General features: G+C 43.1%; 1 protein-coding gene across 1 annotated transcript in view; it reads right to left on the reverse strand.

Annotated features, from left to right (window-relative positions):
- The window catches only part of LOC135252792 (WW domain binding protein VOPP1-like), a 58,999-nt gene that overhangs the window by 26,519 nt on the left and 17,387 nt on the right, over positions 1–15,093 (reverse strand). Inside the window, exon 2 of the mRNA XM_064331300.1 lies at positions 13,756–13,823. Within this exon, the coding sequence (XP_064187370.1) occupies positions 13,756–13,823 (68 nt within the window). The remainder of the gene's footprint in view (positions 1–13,755; positions 13,824–15,093) is intronic.

The raw sequence follows: 15,093 nt of genomic DNA on the forward strand, positions 1-15,093 counted from the left end.
ACAGTGTTCATTTCCAATAGCCTCTCTCGGTCTTAAATGATCATTTGCAGCCGAAATGCCTGCTGGTTCTGAACTCTTTAGACCACAATTGTGCGGTCTGTGTTTGCTAGCAAACTGAGTGTGTGAATGATGATTAAATCTGTGTTACGGCGAAGAGGAACTTCTCCAAGAAGGGCTTAAGAGCAGGTAGCGCAGCAGCAGTGGTGTAATGTCCCAGCTGACATAAAAATATCTGTTTGGTGCAGGGCACATTGTGCCCATCTGGTGCTTCCAAATGTTACTGCAGCGCCACTGTTCTGGGAAAAGAAAGGATGATGTAGTCTGATACCCGAATGCCTTATCAAACTACCTCCGTTTAATGCTGTCGAATTTCATTGAGATACCAAAACCAATCTCTAAACCAAGCACTCGAATAGCATTATTGCTCTAATTCTAATTGTCAGTGTACCTACAGTACAGAATGACTTAACATACTGAGAATAACTCTCAGTATGAACTGAATCGTGGCCTCTGCTACAGCTGTTTATTCAATATTTTATGCAGTATATCTACTCCTTGCGTGTCTTCTGGGTTATTATTTTATTCAATATACAAATGTGCACTTGTTTGTGAAAGATGTTTCTGAGCAAGGTCGACTTAACTGGTTGTTGAATGACTCACAATAACATTAAGTAGATTTAAAAGATTCTATTTACATTTCAGTAAGTGTTGCCATATCAACACAGCAGAGGCAGAATGAAGGGCCAAGATGTTGAATATGATCAGTTATTAGTATTATTCTTTGGACACTTGCTTTTTTATTATTTATATAAATGTATTACAGTAAGGCAGAACACTATGCGCTATTATGCTGTTTGAGAAAAATCTTCAATGAAGAAAACTAGAGTTTTGCTTGAATGAACACTGACCATGAAAAATTGCGTTCCATTCATTCAAACAATCTACAGCATCACTACTATACATATAGGTTCACTCAGTCCAGTCTTACTGGGATATATTTAATAGTATTAGCAGGCCACACTACAATTGTTCTCTCACCCAAACCAACATTTCATTAGTGTCAAGAGGACCATGCTAACATTATCCGTTTTGGCATTAACCCGTTTGGCACCAATATCAATGCCCTACAAGGAGGATTCAATTGATTCATGACAAAGCAGGCTTTACTATAATGCTTTAAATCAGCTTTAAGTACTTTGCCAAAGCTCTGAAGGCTGGTTATGCTATATGACGCTTATGATAGCATTATGAAATTATAATGACAGGAAAGAGTGTCAAGTATGTCAATGAAGAACAGAAGTGGGGTTGAATAAAAGCTGCTGGCGCTTTTGGTAACTCCCCTCTTCTTCAAAGAGGTTCTGCCGACATCAGCTTCAATGAGATGCTCAATGAGAAGTATCTTCAAAAAACATACTGGCTTGCAGAATCAGGACAAGGTACAAATGCATCCTTTCATAGAGCTGGACATATTAGATTCTGCCCGGTATGAAAAGTGATTCATTATGTCATGGAATGCTGTTCGTGCACTTCTCATTCAAACAGATCAATTTTCATTTATATTCATAAAAGCAGTGGCTCAGGGTCTACTGAAGCTGGAGCTAAACCAGTTCAGAGTGGAATCTAGAGGAAACCAGCTTTCCCTTGTAAAAATTACATTTTAATGAACTGTATTTTGCAATCACAAAGCAAAATTTTGTTTCAAAAAAATTTTAAAATAAATTAAATTATTTTGAAATGCTGAAGATAAACACAAGAGCTAATTGCTTCAAGATTATATATCAACTGTTTTACACATGGCATCAAAAGAATGCTGGTACATAAACAATGAGCATTTACTCAGGGTTTTGGTCTCTTCTACCTTTACACTCAAGCGTAACACTGCAACACTGCTTCAGTGAGTGAAAGTTATTGTGTGCGCCATTGTTCCTCTGAAACACCCCTTTCCACATTTCACTAGCATCCCTTTAATTCTTTAATTAATTCTTTTGTTGGGATTTACTTTTCCTCAAGGTTTCAAAAGGAACCGCATCATTTATTTTCAAGATGTTATTCCTACCTGCTCACTCCCAAAGACCACTTTTTAACCTGACCTCTTTTTCTTCTACCTGCACAGTATAAAAAAAAATTCTGCAAAAGGGCAGGCTTATTGAACCATTTTTCATTCCCTCACAGTAGGTTGACTTTTTTGTGTAAGCTATTCTTTCCCACCTGTCATGTTACCCAACCCCCAACCATGGCCAGCTAAACACAGTATGAAATAGGCCTATGAATCAGCCTCAGAACACAGAGCTACCGAGACATACTGCAGTACTCATTTAAAAATGAGAATTCAAGAAAATATACAGGAATTGTACGTGGGCCAGAATATTGTACAGTATATGGGCCGATGTTAACTTGAAATGCATAACTGACTTGCATTACATCAAAAACAGAACTTAAGAATCCAACGCTATTATAAGCCCAGAGTCAAAAGTAAATGTGGCCATACCTAAAATAATAACTGCAATAAGCTTGGTTATATGCATATACAGTATATATAATTTATACTATAGTAGTAAGACGATAGTGTTACGCAAACACCAATATAACATAACATCAGGTGTTTTAAATTTTTGTTTTCTTGCCATACTCTGATGTCACACTGACTGCCAGAACTCCAGTTATTATGCTTCAATCATATTTTATTTCATCTTGTTTAAAGGGACAATGCACATCAATCAACATGTCAGGAACTGTATCGATGCATAAAGAGCCAGAATTAGTTTAACAGCTCATTTTTATTTGTAGTCCTTGGTAGGTGAACAGACAATATTTAAATCATAGTATTTATTGTTAGCAGCAGGGGTGTTGTAGCGGGGGAAATAGTGGAACTGACTGCCCAGGGTCCCAGGTCCAGAGGGACGGGGGGTTAAAAAGCCTGGCCTGAAAAGTTTGCTTTGGGCCAAAGTTTTGCTAGAGGCCAAATTTTAACAGGGCCCATTTCTACACCCCTGGTTAGCAGTCTGTAAAGTGGAGTGGTTATTAGGCAAAACTTGTGACAGTGCTTATTATTAAAAATGACATGCAAAGCACAGTTACATGCAAAGCATGAAAAAATATATGCCTGAATATTTGGTAGGCATATTGCTGATGGCTTGTTGTGCGTACTACCAGCAGAGGCATTTAGAGTTGTTTATAAGGTAAGGCTTTTAAAAAGGGACTCAAGATCCTCCCAGCATCTGCTGCCAGATTTTCCTGCGGCGGCGCAAAACTGTCAAAACTGCGTTTCAGATTCAGAACCGGCAGCGCCCCTCCCATCGCGCCTCCTGATCCAGCTGCCTCTGTCAGGGACGCTGGCGAGCCTCACCCTGACGCGCCGCGGAAAGCCAGAGCTCGCTCCGCTCCAGCGATTTCTGACACCGCGATCGGCGTCGCGTCGCCGCCAGCGTCGCAACCGTCAAGCCCTCCGCCCACCCTTGAAAGAGAGGCCGCCGTCACCTCGGAGACCTACGAATTTCAAAAAAACGCGAAGACTGCTCCTTAGCCTGGTATCGCAGCGGTAAAATTCGGGGAGTAAACCGTGCTGCGATAACACGGCCTCCTCACCTGCTTTAACCTGCCCTGGCTCTGCGCCTGGCCCTGGTGATCTCAGCCGCTGTCGGGGAAACCGCAGGCTTTTTGGAGCGGGAAACACAGAGCTGCGGCACGGGTTTGACGTGAATTCCCATGAGCGAGGGCGAACAGAGACGCAAAGCTGACTGATCCCAATCTCATGAATTGCCGTTGGCCACTTTTTATCTCAATAAACGGCCTTGGCAAGAATCTTAAGCAACAATACATGATCATTAGTAATGGTCAATTAGAACCGAAAGCCTTCAGTCTCACTTGCATTATTGTTCATGGCAGGGGTGGGGGTGGGGGGGGGATACCAGCGGATCCGGTAGAGTACATTGAGGACATAGTTCACAGCATACATAGCTCTATACTTTCATATGGACTGCGGTGGTAATGTGTGCATCACCTCCCAGCGCTACCCTGCGGGAGATATAGCTCATATCTGAGGCAGGCTGGTCAGCGTTCTTCACTCCGCACATGCTCCCTCACACGGCCCCACTCACGACAGGAGAGCGGAGAGGGAGGCACGCATCAATCACGCGGGAGACGTGCCAGCACAAGGCCCTCACCTCCATCCCCCCCCACCCCTCCCGGGTCACCATCTGGGTGCTCGGGCACAGCAGCCTAATCTGTCATCATCGGACAACTGAAGTGACCCTGGGACAGCCGGACAGGCGGGGATTCACCTTCTCTCTCGTCTCATTTCATACTGCCCCATCGAGGGAGAGCCAATCAATGCAAACCACATCTCATCTGACTAAGTCTCTCACAAACTCAATTAGGAGCTCCAGAGCATTTTGAATGCAAATGACCGTTAAGAATGCTACTCGCTATATAAAGACTCCACGCTATATTAGTTAAGTAGTGTTCAGAATATGTATTGAAGTAAAATAAAAATATTTTAGCTTTTCATAAGGCAGACCCCACAGACTGCCTCAGTGTTGGATAAATCCAACATTCATCCAGTCCATCTGTGTCCTGCTTTAACTTTGGGCCACTGGTTGGCAGTGGACTTTCTGAGGTGACAGATTTGGTGTACTGCCATAAAGCAATGCGACAATTCTCGCAGAGCGGTGCCGTACAACAGTTCAAAAACCACAAAATAAATTCAGCACTGAGCCAAGAGAAGCTCAGAGGAGAACAGCAGAGAATAAACTACCCTGAGACAAACACAAATAAAGTTGTTTAGAAAAAAATAAAACAAGGTCCTGATTGATGCAGAAGAGAGAAAAAAAAAATGGCTTGATGCACACAGAGAGAATTTGACAAGCCTCACCGACTATCAGATCTCTCTATCAGGGCCGACCTGCAGAAAGCAACTCACAGTTAATGAACATTTCCTGATGCTGTAGTTCAGTACTCATCCTCTGAGAAGACTGCTAACAAATGGAGCTCATGCCCCAGGATGAAAACGAAGCGTAATAGTCGCAGTGTTTTCCCCAGTGCATTCTCAGCACTGACAAAGTGACAGGAAACATTCTCCATCAAAGACACGTCTGTAGCGCTCGCTTCAGTGGCGGCCTGGTGAGGCGTGGCAATCAAAAGGCAAATCTGAAAGGGAACAGGGTGAACATTTGCTGTTTTGGGAGAAATGGACAGCCAGAAAAAGTCACACTGCCCAATTTATCTGGAAAATTGGAAAACAGAAAAACATATTTTACGAAAACGAAAGCACCTTATTTTTGAGGATTCACAAGGTTCCCACTATTTTATTCCAGATTGCTTATTTTGTTTATGAAGCATTAAGCAATTCCTACAGACAGTGATTAGCTTAAGGAATTACATTTTACACAGTATCCAGTCTGTATATTTACCAGTGAATCTGTGTAAAAATAATCTGTCAAGGGTGCATGAGGAGTGCCCAGCACTGTAGCTCGAACCTGCAAATCCAGCTCCAAATAACTGCTATGTCAAAATATAAAAATGGATATATCTATATTATCTATTTATGTAGTCTATATTAGTAATATGTGGTTTGGCTTAACTAAAAGTGTATTTAAAAATACTGAAGAGCGTATAACGTATGCAATAACAAGTTTTGTATCAGTATCAGTATACTAACATTGAAGAAGGTTTTGCAATGCTTCAGTTTTTATTGTAAATTCAATAGATTGGAATGTTCGTTTGTGTAATGGGAACTGGATCTGACCAATGTTAAATGAAAGCAATTAGGCACAGGAACTGGCTGCGGCCAGAGGTGTAGAGAATCAGAGATAATTGTATTGCTCAGAGATCTTTAATTATTTGCCAAAGCTGTCTTGCCAAAGCTGTCTTTTTTGGTTGAGTATTTTCTTTCTAGAAGTTCATCATTACAAAAGACCATAATGAGGATTCACACGTAATGAGAAATTAATGAGGCAGCGGTGCTGTAGTCAGCCAAAACATCACATTCGTTCACACATGCAAATGTCTTCAGTTTGAGAAAACGGGTTTATAAAGCAGGTTGATTCTCTGTCAACCAGATTCTTACCAAATGAAAAGATGTAGAAATACAAAAATTCTTTTGTCAATTTTTGTCGAACAGCAACACGATATGACTGCTGTGTGACCAAATGCCAAGACTCTCGTCCACCACAGCCTCCCCCCGTCCACAGGCAGAGATAACAGTAATGAAGTCCAGTCGAGCAAAACTAAGCGCATTACAGCATGGCACAGAACCAACGCTTGTGTCAAAATTGGTTTTCCAATGGGTGCTTCAGGCCACAAAATGTTTTTGCTCGTGCTTGATAAGGCAGAATTTTGAAGAGAATATTTCTTGTCTGAGGCAGTCTATTCAGTCTATTTTCAGGGTGATTTGTGTTTCACATTTGTTTCACAGAAGCACAATTTTTTTGTTGCTGCTTCTCGCATAAAGTTATGATTCGCCAATTGGAATGAACATAAGGGACAATAAAAATGAAAACAATCAGATTCTACACTGAGGACAATTAAGGACAATATTGAGGAGTTGAAAATGATAGCCTCTGTGAAGCCTGTGTGGATTAGCTTATACATTACAGTTTTTCAGGACGATTCATTACTATCAACTCAACACAAACTGCACACAACTTAGTTATTAAAACATGATTTATATTTCACTAATGACAAGCTTATTCATTAATGCCCGTCTGCTTTTATATCCCTCTTTAAAGATATTTTGACTGACGTAATAGTGACACCAGTCCTCCAGTGAAATGTAAAAGATTCAATCTGACCACTGCCTTTCATTTTAAACCTCTTTAAAGTACAGGCTGAATTACACTCTAACATGCTACACAGCAACACACAGCCAGGCAAAGTTTGTGCGGGTGCTGTTCTGACCTGGAACAATGCACGGTATACGGCAGCCGTGCCAGGCTTAATAGCGACCTTTTGCTGTCTGAAAGAGCAGCCTCTGCTTCACGCGTGTTTGTCAGACTGTTAGGACTTCAGCACGTTAACGTGCGGAAGAAAAACTTGCATGGCCACTGCGTATGAAAGGCCTTCCTAGAACCAGCCGACCCCGCAGCGACTTCACATGGTCTTTCAGGTGGATGGTGCATAGGAAAGCATAAACTACATTCAGCTTTGATAGTTCACTCATAGTATATGTTGATACATACAACAATGCAGACTACTGTGAACACTTGCATAATGAGATAATTATGAGTATCATGTAATTTATAGTTGTTTGTATATACATACTCAAATATGTAATAACAGACATCTGTATGGATGTCTTCTTAACAAAGAAGCTTTCTTAAATCTCCTACAAAATCTCTCTATAGACCATGTCTGTCTGTCACTAAAGAATACTTATGGAAACATTGATAAATTACTAATGATGTGGAGCCCAGAATATTCAACAAGTCTTTGATGTGCCTTTGTACGTATCAGAAGTGGTCTCACAAAGACTCACCCTGGCATTATAAATTCATGGAAAGACGTTTTATATACGCAATGTGGCCACCATTTCGTGCTACACACATGCTGGCCCTAAAGTGCTAGCTTGCCAGTGGTGTCCACACACTGGATTGGTGATTTAATTTACTATCGCCCGTGTGCCCTGAATCACAGTTGGTTACCGTGCCCCCTGCAGTTAAAATGTCACTATGTCTGTACAACACGGCAGAGTCTTTGATTAAGAACTCTTCTCATGACTAATAAGCAGCCACACACTGCTTGTCTACAGAGGCATGCAAAACCTTGACAGGAAAATTGTCCTGTTTGTTTGCGCACACCAGCCGAAGAAAAACAATTCCCTGACCCCAAATTACTTATTGCCCTCTTCTCTGTAGAAGCACATTATAAATGACACTTTAATCATTTTAATTCTCTCAGAAATGGCAACGTGACCAGAAAAACAATCACTAACGAAACCTGTGGTAATGCTCAGACTACCTGGTGTTTCCAACAGACTTTTTGAGTTGTTAATGTTTGTTTGTGACACCCTTTTTGAAGGCTTCGATTGTGAGGACCATGACATTTTACAGGTACAAGTCTCCAGGTAGACAAAAGCAGGAAGGAAAAGCACACGGTGGTTATGTTCCAGACGTTCTGTTCCATTGTGGAATAAATTGTAGATAATTGGCCATTGATTACAACCTTTAAACAAACGGTTCTCATTGAAATTTTTAATCACACTCCCATGCTTTACTCCAGGTAGTGAAACATCATATATTGGATTTTTATATGCGTGATCAGGAGGTGACCATTCCGCTTGTCTTAATGTGATTCTTATTTTTCAAACTTCTTGGAAGAGGACTGAATTCATTCTCTCTGTTTACGTGACTCACTATGACAATACACACATATTTTTCATGCAAATGTTATAATATTTGATCCGGTTTAGGCTCTGTAAATCTGCAACAATTATAGCCCCAACCAATTTTCAGGGCGGGAGCACAGCAAACAATGGGGAATTAGGGCATCACTGTCAGGGGGAATCTGCGTTCGTGTTGACACGCTTCACAAAACTACAATTGCTCAGAAAAAAAGGTATCAATATTCTATTTGGTATCTGGGGGAAATAACATTTCTTATTATTCATGGTGTTCTCTCATTGTGTCACCCCTGGCAATACAAGGCCTCTGAACCCAGTTCAGAAATCAGGCTTGGAAATGTGAAAAGCTTTATTAGCACTCACACTGTGCTCCCACAATGACCCCAGCTGAGAAACTGCTGGTGCGGCACAGCATAAAAGCTCGACGCTAGTCGGAATGAGCCAAGTCTCGAAGGCACTGCACTCCAAAAGTTTCTGTGCCCAGAACTTGAGTGAGCGCGAATGGAATTGATTAGTGTAGGTCCACAATCGCACAAACAGAACTGCGCAGTGTAGTACCCTGCGAGCTCACTGTCTTTGTATCCCCGCTAGTTTGTTTTTCCACACTTAATTGGGAGTGGACTGGTGGCCCGGAGACCTCTGCTTGTATGCGTCGTATCCGACGCTAAACGTGCCTGACAAGTGGAACCGTACAGGGGGAGGAGAGAATCCACTGACTGGTATCTCATTTGCGACTCTGACTCATTTGTCTCCCGGTTCTTCCCCCCGATTCATCACTTCCCCTCGTCCTCACGCTCAGGCGCAATACATCAAACTGTACCCAGGCCAAACGCCCCCCCTCTACTGTATGGTGATTTCTACAGCACATTCGCCCAGGCAAGCGGTTCTCAATAGGGAAGGATGAGAAGTCTGGGCGGGGGGGGGGGGGAGGAAGCGGACAAAGGCAAATTACAGGAGCTATCGCACCTGAGCACCAACCCCAGCACCCACCACCATGACTGGGGTCACGTGATTTACGCGGCTGGGGAGTTAATGGACCAGAGCCCGCGCACAGCGCCGGGACCCTCCCATGACAATACCAGCCCTCCGATACAATGAATGAGTCAGAGGCAAATGCACTAAAATGACCACCGAGGAGAACCTCCGCCCCCTCGAGACTGAAGGTCAATTGTGCCACCCGCCCCACCCTCAGTTCATGTCAACTGAAGGGAGCAATTAAAGTGAGGTCATTTTGGAGACCAGTAAAGGCCACACCATTACTGCCAACTTACACTTGGGTACTCCAGCTGGCTTGTTTCCAGATCTTTGCTGCTTATCTCAGCAGTACAGCAGGACTCCGGAATGAGATCTCTCCCACAGAACTCCTGCGAGTAGCAGAATTTTACTGCATTACCGGGCATATTAGCCCAGGAGATACTGTTATTCACGGCAACTTATTTTGCATACGGATCCACTTTGGCTATTGTATATGTTTCACTCCATGCTCTTCCCCCTACCAATTCAGTTCAATTCAGTTTTATTTGCATAGTGCTTTTCACAATGGAGTCATCTCAAAGCACTGCGCAGACATTTTGGGCCCTGGCCCCCATGAGCAAGCAAACTTCCTCCAGGAAACAGGAAGAGACTTCAGGTGGATCCCGACCCAGGAGGTCGCCATTCACTCCACCATCCTCTTCCTCAGACTAATTAAAGTGGTGGCAAGTGGTGTGTTTAAAGCTTAAAGCAACATGCAGAACATACTTAGCAGGATAGCTGTGTAGGGGAGAGCACATGATATCCAGCTCCTCAGATGTCCACTGCTGCTGAATAATCCATACAGTCTTATTATTAAATATCATGTATTCTGCCTCATCCAATAAATTGCGATGGCCACATTGCGCATACTGACAAATGTGCTCCCAATGCAAATCTGTACAGCTGTACAAATACAAAAACAAACACAATTACAAAAACTCCTGATCCATCACTTTGGCTTTATGGAGACAAAGGCAGGCCAACTGGCTGACTGAAAGATTAGGGGAATTCCCCCATTCGATAGCTGCACCAGCCAGCCATTTTTTTTCATTGCAAACGTTTCCGTAGCCACTTATTAATATCCCAATGCCACTTGAAAAAAGAAAAAACAATGCCCTTCCATAATACAGGAGTAATAATGTAGCACAATTCTACAATAATAATTACAATAACAGGAAACTTATAAGGTTCTGAGCTTCTAAAAGCTGACTAAAACTTGAGGTGAAGGATGTGTGCCTAAAGTGGAGCGGGCGCAATGACAATGCCCCGACCCCAAACTGCTGAGTGCATGGGAGTAGATTCGTAATGTGGTCCCTTGCAAGGCAGCAGGGAGCTGGCAGATTAAAATGGAGGGGACGGGCAATGAAGTGATTTATGTGCCAGTGTAACATTTCAGAGGACCTTCATAATCAGGGAAATCATCTCTTAATCATCTCTATGGAAAGAATTTCCATAGAGATGGTGCTGAATCATCACAAAAATTCACACAAACCCTCAACCCGCTTCTATAAGGGTCCATTACATTCGCTTACTTTCCTAGCTTTTATATATGAAGAAAAGGAAGAGAGGGATGGTAGGCTGTTTCTGGGCTTGGCGGGGAGAAAGTACAAAATCTATTACTCAGTCTCCAGGACTAAGTCCAATCACAGAGATAGACAATTTATGCCAGGGGAGCAGAGCTACATTTTCTTATGAGAATCAGACACTCGTCTAACAGCACTCAACAGCTGTTTGTATTTGTGTCTGTGTGGGTGTGAGAGAGAGAGAGATAGAAAGACAGAGAAAGAGTGTGTGTTTGGGCGTGTGTATGTGTGAGAGAGTTAGAGTGAGAGATGGGTGTGAATGAGTGTGAGTTTAGGTGTGTGGTTGTGATGGAGAGCCGAGCTAGCACAGCTAGCGCTCAGTTATTAAAGCCACTTTTCACACAAAATACACCCCACCGATGAACAAGCACACCACTGGCAAATTCAGCCAATTTTCTTTCAGATTGCTTGTTTGAGTTTTCTTTTCTCTGAGTTCACATTGGCCGATAAGACCATCTCCTCACACCACCTTACACCTCTGAAGCACATTTAGTCAGCCACCACTTCTTTTTCCACTCTACAGTCCACTAGATACTGTAAGCTTTGCAGCCATTGTATTGTGAGTACACTTCCAGCCCAGCTGCCTCAGGCGCTAGTAGGCGCTAGTGTACAACTGATTCCCTCCTCCCCGGCTGTCGCTACAGGCAAATTTATCCTGCTCCATGGGGCTGTAGGAAACAGCCAGCTCTGGTATGGCCCGGATTTTGATTTGGACTTGGGGCACATTACAGCACCAGGTTAGCTTTCCTGGCTGGGTAATCCACCTGACGGCCGTTGGCCTGCATTGGCAGTTAAAAGGTACGCAGGTGTTTTGTGACGTGGCTCCGCAGTGCTGTCAGTGGACGTGACCCGGGGTCACAGCTGCGAGGAGGTGCGTTAGACAACAGGTGAAAAGGGGGGGGTTCAGCAAGACAGGAAGAGCAAGAGGAGTCCAGCCTGAACAAGACATGGAGCCATTAGCTCAGTACGAATCAAACCGCAATGAATACATTTCGGCTGAAGAATACACATTTTCTGCTTAGCTCAATTCAACAAACTGTACTTTCAAAAAAAATCAGACACGCTTTCAAAGGCTGGAGAAAGCTATACTTCCCCTCCCTTAGGCGACTGCATTGTCACACTCCATTTAAAATGAATGAGCTCCCGGAGCCTGAGAATGCTGGAGGCGTTCTTATGATGTTGGAGATGGTAAGCAGTGGCCAGAGTGTTTTGCCACTGAGCTGAGCATCAGTCTCTTCTTTCGGTAGGCAGTCATTTAAGAAAAACGGCTAATTGCACCAATGATGAGCGACGGAAAGGAAGCAAGAGCATTCTGCGCAGCCAACCACCTACCCTCCCACCATTCACAAAAGGCTTGGCAGGTATGTTTTCATTTGCAGCACAGGTTCATCCTTTTGCTTCAATAGTACATAAAATGTTCCTGAGCCACAGCAAATAATGCTAGGAAGATTTTTTTCGTTTCATATTGCTGCAGATAATAATTCTGCCTGTGTTACATTTTAGCATGTAGCATGATAATTGGATCTACGGCACACATGCAAATCCTGTACTCATTTGACCCCAGGAAAGTACAAACCTATGTATAATTTTTTATTTTCCAATGAACTATTGACCAACCCATGGGGCTCCAATTTCCTAAACCCCTTTGAAAGCTCTTAAGTTTGCTGTCAGCTAGGCAGGCCTCAGCACTGGTCCAGGGGCTGCAACATTAATAAGATAATGTGAGGTAGAGACTTTACACGATCTCCCTCAAAAATGGTGAAAGCTCCCCGCCTTCCACTCCACATCTGAATCATTCTGCATCATTCAGCTAAACACGTCCTACTGTATGAATAATGCATAGCGTATTTCCGAGGATAATATTCTCCAGCACTGAAGAGGCCTCCCCCAAGAGGTCCCTGTGGACAGTGAGCTGGCAGTTCCACTCTTCTCTCATAGCCCTGACCTTGCTTCCCTCCTGGATTCTATCAGAGGCATGCTTTGAATGAGGGCCAGCTCTGCATTACAAAGAGAGCAGAGCAGAGTCAGACGCTAATATTCACTCATTGCCTCAGTGATCTCCCCTTTCTGATGCACGCTTTTGTTTCACAGACAAAATCAGACACCATAGCCACAAGAAAAAGGGAACATATTGCTATTTTAACCTAAGGAATCACGTCCGTGGTTATTGCTGGTGAGATCATCAGTCTACAGTATGGGAGTTGGATTCCAGTCCTGGAGGGCCATATTGTATGCTGACTTGTTTCAGCACCAGTGATTCATTTAAGTAGTTGGTTAAAGCAGCGGTCCTCAATCTTAGCCTGAAAGGGCCATTGTGAGTACAGGATTTGGTTCCAACCAAACAGTTACACACCTGATTCTACTGATCAACCACTACAATCTGCTAAGGACCTTGATTAGTAGAATCAGTTGTGTCACTGCTTGGTTGGACCCCCTTTCTGGATAAGACTGAGAACTCCCTTTTCTCAATGCTTTAACTAGCTGCTGATTCAAATATGGCCACAAATACCAGCAGACACTTGCAGCCCACCAGGACTTCAGTTTGACACCCCCTGGCCCACAGAGAATGAGCAGGACAGGTAGGAAAAGGTTTTGGTGGGGGGAGGGGGGGGGGGGGGGGGTTTGTGGAAAGATCCATAGAACATAAAAACATGTCAATCAAATTCTGGTTCTGGGGACTGAGGGGATTTGAAATTCCACCTGATTATTTTTCTCCAAAGAGAAGGAAATGCTGGCAGTCTTCTAAGAATGAAATGTTATTGGGTAAACAAAAAGTGCCCACATATACAGCTTTTATATGTATGCAAATCAAGATTCACTTACATAAAATAGATGGGGTAGCCACCCTCGAAATACCAGCAGTACTTCTTGGCTTCTGTGCACTGCAAAATCTGAGAGAAAGAGAAAGAGAAAGAGAGGGAGTGAGAGAGAGAGAGAGAGAGAGAGAGAAATTTTGACCAGCTGTACACAATGGTAGGGCGTTCACTGTAGTGGAATCCCCTGGACACAAAAAAATGTGCATACACACACGCATACACACAACAACACACATGCACACACACACACAAAGGCGAACACGCCAAACACATATATAATGGTTCACACTCATCACAGAGCCTAGACAGCTGGCCTGCACTGCTCATCCTCTTCCACCATACAACCTGTCACCAGTGGTGCAAGTGCTTGGAGGGCTGTAATCGCGTGAACACAGGGCTGTTTTGACAGGATGCCAATATCTTTCTGAGTAGCAAACCATCTGCCGACATGTCTCATCCCCTGGATGTATGTGCAAGAATCTTTTCAAGTGCCTGAAGTCAGTGTAACAGGAGAGGCTTTTAATGGCCATCCAAGACCTCCTGTGTAGATAAGATAACAACAAAGCAAACTTCCTTAAAAGGGAACCCAGCCATCAAACTGATGGCCCACTAACACTACTTGCTTGGTGGACATAACAAACAGGCGATTTGTGCCTGGTGCTGGAGCTGCTATGTTAAAAACCAATGTATATACAGTATATAGGCTACAGTTAAAGGCAATTAAATATTGAGCCAGTAACACTATTATTGGTACTATTGGCTCTGTACTCTGCACATTGGATCTATATAAGAAATGCTGCACTTCCTACATGGATCACCCAATACGTATGTAAATACCCTCACATTAAAGCTGACAGTCTGCACTTTAACCTCACATTAATTGTTTTATTTCAAACCCAATTTGCTGGAGTACAGTGCTAAAACAACAAAAATAGTGCCACTGTCCCAATACTTTTGCATTGAACTGTAGAATCTATCTTACTCTGTTCAATAAAGCGCAAATAAAAATGTACACATAGTATATATACAGGTGCCACACCATAACTCATAACTGCAGACACAGCGTTTTTCGTTTAAGACTCAAAACGCAGTACATTTATTTTAGTTTTCACAGCTTGGTCATATTTCTACTCCGTCTCTTCCAGCTTACTACTGCCAGGAGGAGTGTGTACAATCAGCTGTCACACACAGCTGAGCAATACTGCAGCTCTCAATCTCAAAAAAAACAAAAAAACACTAAGCAGTCCTCACCGTGGCAGGGCGCATGAAAGCCACGAATTCCGACAGACGAACTGCACATTAGAGAAAACCGCAAAGAAAATATTTGACAACCACGACCAATTTC

The sequence above is a fragment of the Anguilla rostrata genome, chromosome 4, assembly GCF_018555375.3.
Source record: "Anguilla rostrata isolate EN2019 chromosome 4, ASM1855537v3, whole genome shotgun sequence".
NCBI classification, from domain to species: Eukaryota; Metazoa; Chordata; class Actinopteri; order Anguilliformes; family Anguillidae; genus Anguilla; species Anguilla rostrata.